The 15,334-nt window shown below is 39.6% G+C and overlaps 1 protein-coding gene across 3 annotated transcripts in view; it reads right to left on the bottom strand.

Annotated features, from left to right (window-relative positions):
• HMGCLL1 (3-hydroxymethyl-3-methylglutaryl-CoA lyase like 1) overlaps positions 1–15,334 on the bottom strand; it is a 187,518-nt gene that overhangs the window by 36,867 nt on the left and 135,317 nt on the right. The window contains exon 9 of one of the 3 annotated variants that reach the window (XM_003356605.4): positions 11,738–14,279. The exons of the other annotated variants lie outside the window; for them this stretch is intronic. Within the exon in view, the coding sequence (XP_003356653.2) occupies positions 14,178–14,279 (102 nt within the window). The 3' untranslated portion in view covers positions 11,738–14,177. Of the gene's footprint in view, positions 1–11,737; positions 14,280–15,334 lie in introns of those variants that run through there. 3 annotated transcript variants of the gene reach the window in all.

Below are 15,334 nucleotides of genomic sequence, written 5' to 3'. Positions count from 1 at the left end.
GAGGCGATGAGAGGAAATGTGAAGAGAAAAAGGAGAAAAAAAAGAACAAGGTGCCAGAGGATATGACAAATTGGCCCTGCTTCCCTCTCTTTCCATTTTTTATATTATCTTACCTCTACTGCAGGCAGAGGACATGAGAGTGCCTATGACAGCAGGGCGAACCCTGAATATAAACCCACCTATGATTCAATGCTTGTAGGTGTATTCAGATTAGACCTTTCGCGGTTGTAGTTGCTTCATTGTAGTTATGTTTTTCTCTTTTTTCTTTTTCTTTCTTTCTTTCTTTTTTTTTTTTAGGGCCACACCTGTGGCATATGGAAATTCCCAGACTGGGGGTCAAATTGGAGCTACAGCTGCCAGCCTACACCACAGCCACAGCATTGCAGGATCGGAGCTGTGTCTGCTACCTACACTACAGCTTACAGCAATGCCGGATCCTTGACCCACTGAGAGAGGCCAGGGATCAAACCCGTATCCTCATGGATACTAGTTGGGCTCCTTACTGCTGAGTCACAATGGGAACTTCCTTCGTTGTAGTTTTATAGATCATTGAATTATCATCACCATAGGTCAATCATAAAAGATGCAAAATCAATTTTCCATACTAGGCTTAATGTGCTGGTCAAATATCATCCTCTTGGTTAAAATTCATGGGAGCAGAGTTGAGATTTCTGAACTAGAAGCAGTTTGATCCCCTTAGTAACTGATTTATGTTTATAAAATGGACACTGAACCTAGTACCTAAATATGTTTGCTTTATGACATGGTGGCTAAAAGGTCAGAGTTTCATGTGCATCTAACCTTCAGAAAGTATTCCTGATTGTACAGACTTTTGTGGTATTTTTATTTTCCAATATGTATTTGAATTTTCCTTCATTATCTGCCTTAATTATAACAACACTCCTAGTAATAAATGCAGGATAAACTAGGTTATCCAACAGTAACAAGCAATGGTGAAATGTCAGTGGATTACAATAACAATAACAAGTAATTTGCCGACACTACAAGCTCATTACAAGAAAGCTCTGACACGGCTCTGTTGCCTTCACAGGAAGGTCCAGCCTGAGAAAGCAACTCTTCCCTGGAAAATTACCAGAGGTAAATTAGGGATCTGGACAAAGTCATGTTGGGTCTTAAAACTTCCTTCTGGGACTTCCTGTGTGGCTCACAACATAGCTACTCGGTGTTGCTTCTACAGTGGCTATGGCTCGACCCCTAGCCTGGAAACTAAAAAAAAAAAAAACAAACACAAAAACAAACCAACAAAAAACTTCCTTCTAGGATAACATGTGTCAATTCTGCTCACATTTCATTGGCCAAAGCAAGTTATATGGCTGCCTCACTCAGGAAGGCCAGGAAGAATAATCTTCCTCCAGAGAGGCCCACAGAATATTTGGGGATCACAATACAGTCTCTCAAAATAGGTAGCATTTGGAGTTCCCATTGTGGCTCAGTGGGTTAAGAACCTGACTAGTATCCATGAAGATGTAGGTTTAATACTAGGCCTCACTCTGTGAGTTAAGGATCTGGCATTTGGATCTGGTGTGGCTGTGACTGTGGTGGAGGCTGGCTGCTGCAGCTCCGATTCAACCCCCAGCCTGGAACCTTCCATATGCTACAGGTGCTGCCCTAAAAAGACAAAAAACAAAAGGTAGCATTTATATAAGTAATTCTTCTGAACCTGGTATTCTTCTAAGACATATATTTAGTACTCATTAGAATTCTATTTGCTATGTACTAGGTGTTTCTTCATACAGATAAACAATGAGTTTAGAGAGATTAAGAAATTTGTTCAGGGATTCCCATTGTAGTGCAAATGAAATGAACCTGACTAGCATCCATGAGGATGCAGGTTCAATCCCTGGCCCTGCTCAGTGGGTTAAGGAACTGGCATTGCCAAAAACTGTTGTATAAGTCACAGAGGCAGCTCAGATCTGGCCTTGCTGTGGTGTAGGCCAGCAGCTGTAGCTCTGATTTGCCCCCTAGCCTGGGAACTTCCATATGCCACAAATGTGGCCCTAAAATGCCAAAAAAAAAAAAAAAGGAAAAAAGGAAAAAGAAATTTATTCAGGTTTATACCGTTGCTAAAAGACTGAATTGGGATTGGAACTGGATTTTTCTGCCTCCAAACCCAGTCTCTACTCCTGTTTATTGTACTGAATATGCTTTCATAACCTCTCTGAGATAAGGAGGGAAGGTGACTATTTAAATAGAAAAAGACGATCAGGTGCTAAGTAATTCACATTACCACCCCAGTGTTGAGAAAACCCAGTCTGATGGTAAATGGTAGATGAGTTTTCCTCTAACTTTATTTGAGGGACCAATGACCAATGGGCCAAAGAAGCTGCAAATGAGCTAATGAGCTAATGGTCTTTTCTCATTAATAGTTAATTAACCTGTCCTGGGAGCTCTTTTCAACAGATGTTCAGAAAATCAATAAAATAAGGGGTTGATTGGGATAGCCGAAAGAGGTCAAACTAGATTTCTGAAATATAACAGTTATGTACATGCATTTAAGTTATCTGCCTGAGAACCAAAAGGAGAATCAAGGTGAAACCCACTATTTGCCATTGTATTTTTTTAAGATGCCATCTTTTCACATATGCAAATGAAACCCAGCAGTTCCTGTTGTGGCTCAGCAGGTTAAGAACCCAACATAGTGTCCCTGAGGATGCGGGTTCAATCTCTGGTTCACTCAATGGGTTAAGTTGAGGTGTAGCTTACCACAGTTGAGGTGTAGCTTACAGATGCGGCTCAGATCCTGCGTTGCTGTGGCTGTGGCATTAGGCTAGCAGCTGCAGCTCCTATTCAATCCCTTCCTGGGAATTTCCATATGCTGCAGGTATATATAATAAAGAAACAAAACAAAACAAATGAAACCTAGAACTGGATAATTAGATTAAGTCATGGGCCTTCTAATTAATTAATCACTGACTACAGGGCTTTTCCCCCAAAACCATTCTAGTGTTGTTGAATAGGCAGCATTATATTTTCTTGGATGCCATTGCTTTTGACATACAAAATTGTTGTTTTCCCATTGTTATGCTCCACTGTGATTTCTTGTGACACCATGAGAGTTTATGAAGGTGACATCATTAATTCAACAAATACTGAGGCACTATTATATACCAGTTCTTGTTGTGGGCCTGGATGCAACAGCCAAGAGCTGAAAGTCAAGTGGATAATAATGACTATCAATCATGGCAGCATTCACATATTTTTGGCAGCACATCCCTTTACATCTTTTTTACTGGTATCCTGAATTTAACAGGAAAGCAACATATAGATTTATTCACTCTGATTTTATTATCAACTGAATGGCTTAATATTAACAGAATGGTTGTGTCCCCCAAAATCCCTATGTTGGAACCCCAGACGCCAATGTGATGGTATTTGGAGGTATGCCTTTGGGAGGTCATTTACGTCATGAGGGTGGAATCCTCGTGAATGGGACTAGTGCCCTGATAAGAGACTCCAGAGGGCTGTCCAGCTTCCTTTCACCCATGTGAGGCTACGGCAAGAAGCCAGTAGTTTCAGCCGGGAAGAGGGTTCTCACCAGAACCCAAACATGCCACTCTAATCTCACACTTCCAACCTCTGGAACAGTGAGAAATAAAGTTCTGTTGTTTATATGTCACCCAGTCTATGGTACTTTGTTAAAGTAACCCAAACTGACTAAAACATATTACGATTAATTTATACCATAGACTAGAAGGTAGGCATTTGTAGTCTTGTCTTGTCCTTTCTTTTTTTTTTTTTTTTTTTTAGGCCAATACTTGCTGCATATGGAAGTTCCCAGGCTAGAAGTTGAATCAGAGCTGCAGCTGCTGGCCTACACCATAGCCATAGCAACAGGGGATCCAAGCTATGTCAGCACCCCACACCAGCACGCTGGATCCCAACCCACTGAGTGAGGCCAGGGATCGAACTTGCATCCTCATGGATACTAGTCAGTAATGCACTGAACCACAGTAGGAATTCCCAGCATTTGTAGTCTTAATGATAATTATTCATGCCCAGGTAACTGGACAGCAGGGATTGGGAAATATTTTTACCAGTATTGAAAACTTATATTTGAGGCTGACCATTTTTTAAGTCTCATTTTTTTAAATTTCCTCAGAGAATTTTAAAAGAATTTAATTTAAAAGTACTTAGTGGGTTACACATCAAAACTCAAAAATTATTTCATCTATACTTACAAGTAAACATTAATGTTGAAAAATATCTTTTGTTAGAATGTCTTCCATTTCTCCTTATGAGAACTGAAATTATGTTACTAATAGACTTCCTTTAAAGACTATGAAAATAAATAGTACTGTAAATTTCACTTTTCCATAATAAAAAGCCTTACATTTTCTGGTTTCCAGAATCTATAAACACATATTGTGTTCATTCTGGAATATCTTGAGGAATGTATATTATGAAGTTTAGCATGAAAGTAACAGGTACTCAAGCAGGTGGATAACATAATTTTCATTTTCCTAATGTATACCAGAATCTAAATTGCATCTTTCCTTCATTTGAAACCTAACCACTCAGTTTATGGTTAACTGACTTGATGGGAACTTTATCTTAAGACTTATGTAATCTTCGCCCCTTGGGTATCATGATATTTGGGGAATATATTTTCTGGGGATAACATATGGTGGAACAATCTTTCAGGTTACCTGTTGTGACCCTGAGTTTGCCTTATGGGGGGGAAATGTGCTTCCAATTAAAATTGTCCTGTGGGGATGCTATTCTTTATGAATTCGGAGTGAAGAATAGCTAAGAACTCTGGTCTGTGTCTGACAGCTGGTGTAAAGCACCTTGAATCAATAAAACTCTTATTAATTCCCTCCTAAGTCCTAGCTCTTGGTTCACCTTGACATGATTCTATAAAGAACTGTAGATGCGAAAACCCCTAATACAGGTTATTGTCCAGAACAATGGAGGTATTCCTCCAAAAGGCCCACATACTAATAAAAATAACTTCATATAAATCAAGAACTTCACAAGTGCAGTTTATGGGCACTGTTTTAGATGATTTCAGGGTCACAGAGAAAGTTAAAGACATAATTTATCTCTAAATGATGTTTCTAGAAAATAAGAAATAGAACTCTACCTTAAGGCTATGGTGACCAGGGCTTCTAGAAGTTCTTCTCAAATACATAAATTCACTTTGTATCAAATGATCCAACTATTCTTAAACCCTCTCCTAGGTTGGCCCCTGCCTAAGGCTAAGGCTACTAAACATTCTTCAGAGTCAAGTAAAATCTAATGACAGAATAACCTGTTGTTTTTATTTCCTTACCATTCACCAAACAGAGTCTTTCAAGTTCTTCCATATTTAGTTTATCATCCAGCGCAAAGCAGGACAACGGTCCTGTTCATTGCTCACCATTTAGCATCCACTGCACATCTCTAGGTTGTTATGATACCCTATTTGTTTTCTGAAACACATTTTACAATTTTACTCTCCAACTCACATCTGAATGTTCAGATCCAAAGTGACAGAAAGTTTCTCTTGCAGTAGGTATTACAGCCCCTCACCTCCAGGAGAAAGTCAGCTTGATGGGTAATAATGGAAGAGGAGGTGACTGTTCATTCCCTTCCTCCCATTACAAGACTATCAAGGTAGTTTTTAAAAAAATTAAAATATATGGTTCTCATATCCAAATGTTCCTTACAGTCAATGAGAGGAAAGATACAACTCTCTTCTTTATTTAGACTAAGGGATTGAGTGGCGTTCGAGAAACATTTATTGGAATAATGATGTATCACAAGACAAAATTAATTCCTGTTAAGTAATTCTGTCCTTTTTAAATGTATGCCTTCTTTAACCAAACAAATACATAGATGTAAAGAGTGATGGCTCTGTCTTACCACTGAGCACCTGGGTGTATAAGAAGTTTGAGACTATAAACATATCTCCCAAGTATGTGCCCAATGGAATTTCTGCTTATTGTAATTTCCAAGCTCTTTGGTAACTGAGTCCACACACCCTCATTTCCCCTGTGCTTCAGCCACATTAGCCTTCTTTGGGTTTCCCAAATGCATCCTTCCTTTCAAAGGGTCTTTACACAGAAAGTTCCCTTCTCGTGAAATGGTCTTTTCCCACCTCTTCTACTATTTAACAACTGAATTCTTTTAGAGCTCATCTCTTGTCCTGTGGATGTAGACACTTGGCAAAGTCACACCCTCTATTACGCATTGTTAGAGAAAGACACATTTCCTTTCCATGGAACTTATTACATGTGTAACTGACACTCGATGATACTTTCTATGGTTTCCCACTAGTTCAATAAGGAACCCCTGGCACTCTCTGACATAAACAACAGCAACATCTTCTCAGATTCACCTCTTAGAGTATTGACAATAAAAACAAAAATAAACAAATGGGACCTAATCAAACTTCAAAGTTTCTGCACACCAAAGGAAACCCTAAACAAAACAAAAAGACAACCTGCAGAATGGGAGAAAATCTTTGCAAGTGAAGCAACTGACAAGGGATTAATCTCCAAAATTTATAAACAACTTTGCAGCAGCATACCAAAAAAAAAAAAAAAAAAAACCCATTGAAAAATGGGCAGAAGATCTAAAAAGACAGTTCTCCAAAGAAGACATACAGATGGCCAAAACACACATGATAAGATGTTCAAAATCACTCATTATTAGAGAAATGCAAATCAAAACCTCTCTGAAGTACCACCTTACACAAGCCAGCTTGGCCATTATCAAAAAGTCTACAAACAATAAGTGCTGGAGAGGGAGTGGAGAAAAGGGAACCTTAGTACACTGTTGGTGGGATTGTAAATTGGTGCAACCACTGTGGAAAGCAGTATGGAGATTCCTCAGAGAACTAAACATAGAACTACCATTTGATCCAACAATCCCACTCCTGGGCATCTATCCAGAGAAAACCACGATTCGCAAAGACACGTGTACTCCAATGTTCATTGCAGCACTATTTACAATAGCCAAGACATGGAAACAACCTAAATGCCCATCGACAGAGTAGTGGATCAAGAAGATGTGGTACATATACACAATGGAATATTACTCAGCCATTAAAAAGAATGAAATACCGGCATTTTTAGCAACATGGAAGGACCTAGAAACTATCATGCTAAGTGAAGTCAGCCATACAATGAGACACCAACATCCAAGGCTTTCACTGACATGTGGAATCTGAAAAAAGGATCAACTGAACTTCTTTGCTGAACAGATGCTGACTCACAGACATTGAAAAACTTATGGGCTCCGGAGGAGACAGTTTGGGGGGTTGGGGGATGTGCTTGGGCTGTGGGATGGAAATCCTGTGAAATCAGATTTTTATGATCATTATACAACTACAGATGTGATAAATTCATTTGAGTAATAAAAAAAAATAAGGGACCCCTGGCAATTTTATTCATTATGAAGTCCGGGCACATAGTACTTACCTGGCCCCTATTTGGCCTGGCTGATATAGGTAGTTGCTTTTCTGGGATCCAGTCTCATGCACATCCATATAGAGATTTATGATTTTGTTTGGGATGGCAATATGCTCAAATAAAATGCTTGCATTCCCTGACTCTTTAGCAACTACACACAGCAAGTGTGACACAGTCCTGGCCAATGTCAATGGGAAAGTTACAATTTTCCTGATAAAAACCAACAGATGCACCAGCCCTGTTATGGTCTCTCCTTTTGGCCTTGAAAGTGACTATAAAGATTGGAAGTATAGAAGCTATATTGGGACCATGAGGAAACCAGCATAAAAATGAAAAATAGCATGCTTCCATTGTGGTGAAGCAGGAGGACAGTAGCACAGGGTGTTGTGCCTGCTCACATAGACGGGATGGGCCTCCGCCCAAAACGGATTCAGATGTGAAGACGGGTGATGCCAAACACACCAAGAGGATATGAAGAGATGCATTTCTCAGAGTGAATCTTTTTCAGACAATCAGGGAAGATATTCAAGCAGGTCTGAAAACAGCTTGTGGAAGAAAGAGGTGAACAGCCCTGGGTTTTACTGTGCTGAGGAGTAGAACCAAGAGGCTGGGGAGGTTCCTGCACAGTTTGAACTTTCCCGCTGGTGACAGCATGCTTTGAACTTCCCCTCCAGCCCCAATGGGCAGGAAACACTGCCGCCTCTATTGTGGCAAACAGACATTAGTCTCCCACCTGCTCACTCACCCAACCACCAAAAAAGAAGGAATGCATTCCTACTGTTTGGAGTTTCCTGGTGGCTCAGTGGTTAAGGATCCCACTTTATCACTGCTGTGGTTTCGGTCACTGCTGTGACACAGGTTCAATCCCTGGCCCAAGAGCATCTATAGAAGCTGCAGGCACAGTAAAAAAAAAAAACCTCCTATTGTTGATGAAAATTCTGACTTTAGGTGGTGTGGGATACAGAGACTAAGCCTGTTATGTTCTTTAGACAAAATTTCTCAGCATAGGTCTCATAGTAAGTTTCTGCTGTAACTACAGTCAAGAAAAGTCAGCTCACACAGAAAAGTTAGTTCAGAAGGCAAAGCCCAATGATGCAGTATAGTAAGTGAAGCATGGGACTTTGGTGCCAATTTATGGTAACATGGTTCTGGGGTTTAATGGTCTCTTTGGGGATTATGCAGGCCCTTTAAGACAATGCACACTTTATACAGAACAAAATACAGGATGATCTTTTATAAGAGCCTCCCTGCGGGTTAAACAATTCATGATGGAGGAGGAGTTCCACTCCTGGGCAGTGCCATAGAAAAGGATAATAAAAATGATGATAGTGAACATTTACTGAACACTCACAGGCACTTGGCCAAACACTTGTAAGCATTATTTCATGAAATCCCTCCAACAGCTGTATAAATAAAGGCCATTATTATCCAAGTTTTACAGGTGAAGGAAGTGAGGTTTAAAGGTATTAGTAAATTGACTGAGCTTGCACAGCCATTGAGTACTAAATCAGATGATGCCAAAATAACTCAGGATGGAGGGATGGGCAGTAAGCCCATTACACCTTCTTTCTCCTGGGGCTGAGCATTCTGGTGATAGTGTCTCTTTCCTATAACTGATATATGATTTTTCATCATTCCTAATGGATATCCCTCATGCTCACTTTAATTTGCTTTTATATTTATAATAAGCTTGAGGGGTACCATGTACAGAAAATTGGTAAAATCTGTCTCCAATCCAGGCATCCTGGAGAAATTCTGATAATGACTCTGTTCCCTTGGATCTTGCTGGGAAAAAGAGTCAAGGGGAAGAAGGTGGTGGGATAGATGACATTTGTTTGAAACTAACTCATTTCTATTTTTATTTTTCCTCCTAACTGCCATGTATTGGAGAGCTATTACATCAGGCCCTAGGGAAGTAAGGGCGTTGAACACAGCTAAGCCCCTGCTCTCTTGGAGCATGTATTCTGTTGGGGAAAGAAAGAAAATAACTAAATAAACAAAGAGCTAAAAATTATGTAATGAAAATGAAAACAAAAATGAAACAAGTTGATTTGAGAGAAAGTAACTGAGGCCTTACTTTAGACTAAGTTGTCTGGAAAGACTCACTAAGGAGGTGATATTTATGCCAGGACCTGGATGACCAGAAGGAGCCAGTCACAAACAGGGAAAAGAGCATGACAGGCAGAAAGAATGACTGGGTAAAGGACCTGCGATGAGTTCCAGGCTGGCTTGTTCCAGGAGCAGAGAAAAGACAACCAGCTAGGACACAATGCAAGAGGGTCAGTGGTACAAGGTACCTTGAATACAAGAAGTTTTGGATGCCTGTTAGATACCCAAGAGAAGTCGGTGACAAACTGGTAGATGCTTCTCAAACGTTAATAAGCATATGAGTTCTTCAAGGATCTTGTTTAAAATGCAGATTGCGGTGCAGTTTTTCTGGAGTAGAGCCCAAAATTCTGTATTTTCCAGAAGATCTCAAGTGATGACAACCCCACTGGCCATTTGGATAAGTAGGGGTGTAGGTAATTTTGTATTTGTGAGTCTACAGTTAAACACAATAGAGAGAAGGAGGGGACCAAATAATTAAGAGGTGGTAGGGTAAAGGATGAAGGATATTGTAGGACCTGGGATAGAGCTGGGCCACAAGAAATCAAATGCTTCAAGTAGGAGGGCAGCATATGGAACACAAAGTTGTAAAGGTAACATGAAGAACGAGAAGTGGACTTAGTCCCTGGAAAACTTTAACAGAGTAAGTGGCTTCTTTTTTTAAAAAAATTGAAGTACAGTTGATTACAATATTGTGTAAGTTTCAAGTATACTGCAAGGTGATTCAGTTATACATACATTTAGATGTTTACATATATGTCAGTATATATATATATATATATATATATATATATATATTTCCTTTCTACTATGTTATTATAAAATGTTGAATATAGTTCCCTTTGCTATACTGTAAATTCTCATCTATTTTATATAAGGTAGTGTTATGTGTTAATCCCATCCTCCTAATTTATCCCTCTCCTTCCTTTCCCTTGGTAACCTAAGTTTGTTTTCTCTGTCTATGGTTCTGTTTGTTTTGTAAATAAGTTCATTTGTACTATTTTTTAGAGTAAGCTAACTTCTAATATTGCTCTTGGTGGTTTCACACTTGACCATGCTTCTCAAGCTCCCATTCCACCCCCCATGTGTAATGCATGCAGACCTCACTTCCGACCTTCCTGAAACAATAGGGACCAGTTAGCAAGGTGAACTACTTTCCCTTTAAAACCTACACCTCTCATGTTTGGAACTTTTTCTATCCTTTCCTCCCATCTCAAAGAACTTGGATGTGACTCCTTTCTTAGAGCTGTTAGCTCATCTGCCTTCAGTTCTTCTCCCTTGTCTCATCAGGAGCGCTTCCATGGGGTTCTCTTCTCCCACCACTGTACAGATCCATTCAAGGTCACCCGTGACCTTGGCTGGTATATCCTAATGGTCTATTCCCCACATGAGAGGTTAAGGCAGGGGTATGTGATAATGTTCTGCCCAGGGAAACAAGACAGGAAGTTTGGAATGGGGTCAGGAAATGTTCTCCATTCATGGGGGAAAAAAAAGGCATGTCAGAAGAAAAAGCCCTCAGCAGAGGCTGAGCACTGTGGGGAATGTGAGGCCCAGAAGTCTCACAAATGTCTTGCAATTCCAAGGAGCAGGAGCCTGGAGGTGCCAACAGGGAAACAGGCAGAAACTTTTATCTTATAACATGATTGAGCCACTGAGCTAAAGGAGGGTTGAAAAACAGTATTTCTGAGATATTTGAGAAAATTGTTATTGTTGTTTAAGCCTATTGAGATCAGGTTTTCTACTGCCTGTGGTTTAAAGCAGCCTAACTGATCCCACTACCAGAGCAGAAGGTACCTTCCACTGGAGCTGCTCAAAGGTAGGACATAAATACAGTTTCTCAGCCCCTCTCTTCACCATCTTTTTCTCCCTCCATCCCTATATCCCTCCCTTTGTGCCTTTCTCCCCAGTCCATCCACTCCTCCCAAGTTCTAGCCCCAAAACTATTCTTTTAACTTTTAAGCCTGCCCCACACAAGCATAAAACTTACACCTTCTAGTCCACAAAAGCACTTTGCAAATGATTATTCACAGCAATTCTTCACTTGCCTATTTAATACAGCTTTGTGGATGGTTCCTAGGTCTTATTTTATCTCTCCTTTACTGCTGTGATGGGATCATTTGTGGCTTATTTATTTGATGCTAACTAACTCTTATGTCTGGAGTTCATCATTCTGGAGACACACAATGCACATATATAGAAATGAAGAGCCATAAAAGTACAGCTAACATGGTATTTATTAAATGTTATCATGGTCAGACTAAACAGCACAAAAGGGCGTTCTGAATTTTTGCAGCAAGTCATAGGCGGTTTCCCTTGATTTACTTTGTGAATTTCATGAATCCAGAATTTAGAAAATTTCTAGTCTTCAGAGTAGAGCAGATGTCATAAAAGATGATTTGGATATGTGTTTCAATAAAGGTCACGATCGTTTTGCCATTCCTAAGGCTTTCCCCAGGGCTAACAGCAGGGGTCTATGCACGGGTGGGTTGTTTGGGTACGTCCTACAATGGTCCCAAGGTTGCCTGGTTAGTTGAAACATAGCGTTGGATGGGGATTCTACCCATAGACTTCAGGCAGCTTTATTTGATTATGTGATTTTTTTCCCCACCAAACCAGAAAAGAAACTTTAAGTTAGGAAAGAGGTGTAGATGGTTAGAGTCAGGGAAGGATAACAAATATCTAAAGCACAAACTTCTCTGTAGAGAGTGTACCTAGGAACGGTGAGGTATTCTGGGATATGAATTAGTCCACTGATGCGTGTGTGCTTCTAAGTACGTGCGAGGCTGTACCTGGGCTTCACCACTTGCACTGCCTTTTGGAGAGTCCACGGTTTTTATTTCTAAACAGCAACGTTTTGCCCCTAGCTGTTTCTATAAGCCGTCTGCATGAACAGATGCTTTCCCAAACATCTCAAAACTAAGAACTTCACAGTTGCAGTAAGACAGAAGAAAAGTCAGTCTCTTCAGAGGATGGTATTGTATGGTGGTATTGTATGATGGTATTGTATGGTGTTCACTAGGGCAGGTGACCCATAGTTGCCGCTGCCTGCAGAATCACGGCCTTCCTGAAAAGAGACGATGTAACAGATCCAGAAAGAGCTGCAATTTCATTTGCTCTTTGCACTGCCTCCTCCCGGCACTAACCCAGATGCAAAGAACCCCTCCGTTCTGATGACAAGCTCCTGCTCTGTCACCCATTACAACGTGAGTTAGCCTCTTCCATGGGAACTTAGTTTGGTTTTGTCAGTTTCCAATATGTTTCCCTTGAGGTCCTTTTCTTTGATTGTACATCTTCAAAGTTAACTTAGTTGCAATAAGTACTTCTCTTATTTTCTTAATTTCTTTTTATTTCAGTGGTTTTGATGAATATTTACAAGGAAGTCCACAGTGCTCACTTTCATATTTCAAGTTCTATTTGAATTTATTCAAAGATAAAATCAGCCAGTATTGTTGGAGAAGTCTACATAAATAACAGAACTGACCCGCCTATAATAATACTATCCCATATGATTTGCATAGGTTACCAAAATGTTTTTTCTTAACACAGCCCTCCTGCTCCTCTCCTCATCTTTGACATATTAATTTTTGCTATTTCTGGCAATACTATTTAAAAAGACAGAATTTCAGCCACTTCAACATTAAAAAAAAAAACAAATCATAAAAAGTCAACCCCCCAAAATGATGTGATTTAATCAAAGTACCCTAAATCAATGGAAAACATTTTTTTCCCATGAATTAATAACTGCCTTAATATTATTAGGATAACAGTGACATTTCTTGGATAATTTGGAAGTGATCTGAAAACTATAAAAGGGAATTACGGTACATGCATCAATTTATTCTCAACACTGTAACTCAGACATTGGGATGAAAGTTGTACCTTTTATTTCTCAATTGTTGAGCAACACCCCACTGTTTTTTTTGTTTTTTTTTGTTTTTTTGTTTTTTTGTTTTTTTTTTACTACAACTGATGAAAGGGAAAGTATGGTAAACTGGATGCATGTGACAGACTGGGGGGTCATATGTTTCCAGGATGTGGCATCTTGCCATTGACCACAGCCTCTTGGAACAAGATAAAGTCATTGAAATAGTTAACAGATGTTAGCATACTTGAAATATAAAAGTTCTATTGCTAAAAATTATGTAGGGTCAGATGGAGATTTGGCGCTTGGTCCATAACTTAACTGACTTGGCAAACGGAAAGTCGAGATCCAGAGGCATAACGTATAACATGAAGGCCACACACTCTGCACACCACGCAGGAGCTCATAAACTACTGACAATACGGAGGCTGTGCTAAGCCAGCTTGATTAAGTATTAACACAGTACTTGATACTTAGGGAAATCTGAAGTCAATTTTCACATCTACTAAATTAAAAAGTTATTTCTGTAAGAGCAATAGAGTAGACTTTTCTCCACATTCAAAGCACGTCTACAAATTTTTCATTTAGCCTCGGCTTGAAATTTACTTGATGGCTGGTATTTCTTCTCCACGACTTCGTAATCTAGCCAATAATACGCTTTGTGAAAGTACCCCCATTTTTCCCCCACTCTTGTCTATTACTTCCCGTATCAGCACAAGTTGACAGTCATGATTTTCAGATGAATCTGTAGCTGAAATGGATCTTCTCAGCCTTAAGTCACAAATGCATTTAAGTCAAGCATGGAAGGAGGCTTGTGCTACTTTAGAGTTTGTAGTTTTATTCACCGCTTTGCAAATGAAGTCGCCAGCTTCCATCACTTTGTAAAGATTCACACCCTGGTGAGGCAAAGCGGGGGATGCCAGATGGAAAGGGGTGGGGTGGGGGGGTTAGGGAGAAAGAAGACAAAACAGATTCCTTTTAATTTTATCAGTAGTTACTTAACCATTTAACATTACTGTACAAATGTTGTTCCTTATTGATATGGGGGTGACATTGGTCTTCAGGAATTACATAGATTTTAGATTGTTCTGCTTTATTAAGCATATCTTGAATCGAACCCTAGTATAAAACTATACTTGAATAACCCAGTGAAATCTGTGCTGATGACTAAACTCTAGGAAGGACAATGAAGGAACCAGAAACACTCTACAAAATATCAGTGAAGGGCAATTTAAGTGATGATGGTTTGGAGGAGTTTATAGATAAGGACTTAAGGTAAAAAACTCTTACTACATGAAAATATACTGATAAATACTGGTAAAGCTATAAGAAATATAGGGAAGGTGAATGTATAATTTTTAACCATATTCAAAAACACTATAACTGGTATGAAAGGGAAGGAGGTAGTCAAATAAAATGAAGCAGTGTTTGGTACACATCTGGAGCACGTTTGCCTGAGGGGCTGTACTGCCTGAAAGCATACATAGGATCAAGAAAGGCTTTGGTAAATCCATGGATGACAGATAGGCAGTTGGGTATGAAGACCAGATTCAAGGCATGCTCCTCATCTCAGCCTTGATAGAGACAAAAGTCACCTTCCAGGGCTCTACCCCGCACCTGCGCTGTCACCAGGGGAGATGAGCATCAGGCAGATTAATCAGAGATCTGCCTCCATGGAGCATTTTTGTAAGTTCCTAGGTCCTCCTTCCACATGGACTAGAAACCACGTGGACTTAAAACTGGACAGAGTCAGGCTTCCTTGCTATTAAGGAGTAGTGTTTAAAATTTATATATATAAGTTTGTTATTTTCCTAAAATAGACACGTATAAATACTCATAGGGGCTTTTCATACCCATGATCATAGAGAGATCCATCATTTTAATATAGCAAATTACTTCTCTCTAGAAACTTTTAGAGCACTGTTTTCTGTTAGTTGACTTCTAAGAATCA

This window comes from Sus scrofa, chromosome 7, assembly GCF_000003025.6.
Source record: "Sus scrofa isolate TJ Tabasco breed Duroc chromosome 7, Sscrofa11.1, whole genome shotgun sequence".
NCBI classification, from domain to species: domain Eukaryota; kingdom Metazoa; phylum Chordata; class Mammalia; order Artiodactyla; family Suidae; genus Sus; species Sus scrofa.
This window is presented reverse-complemented; position numbering and strand designations above follow the sequence as displayed.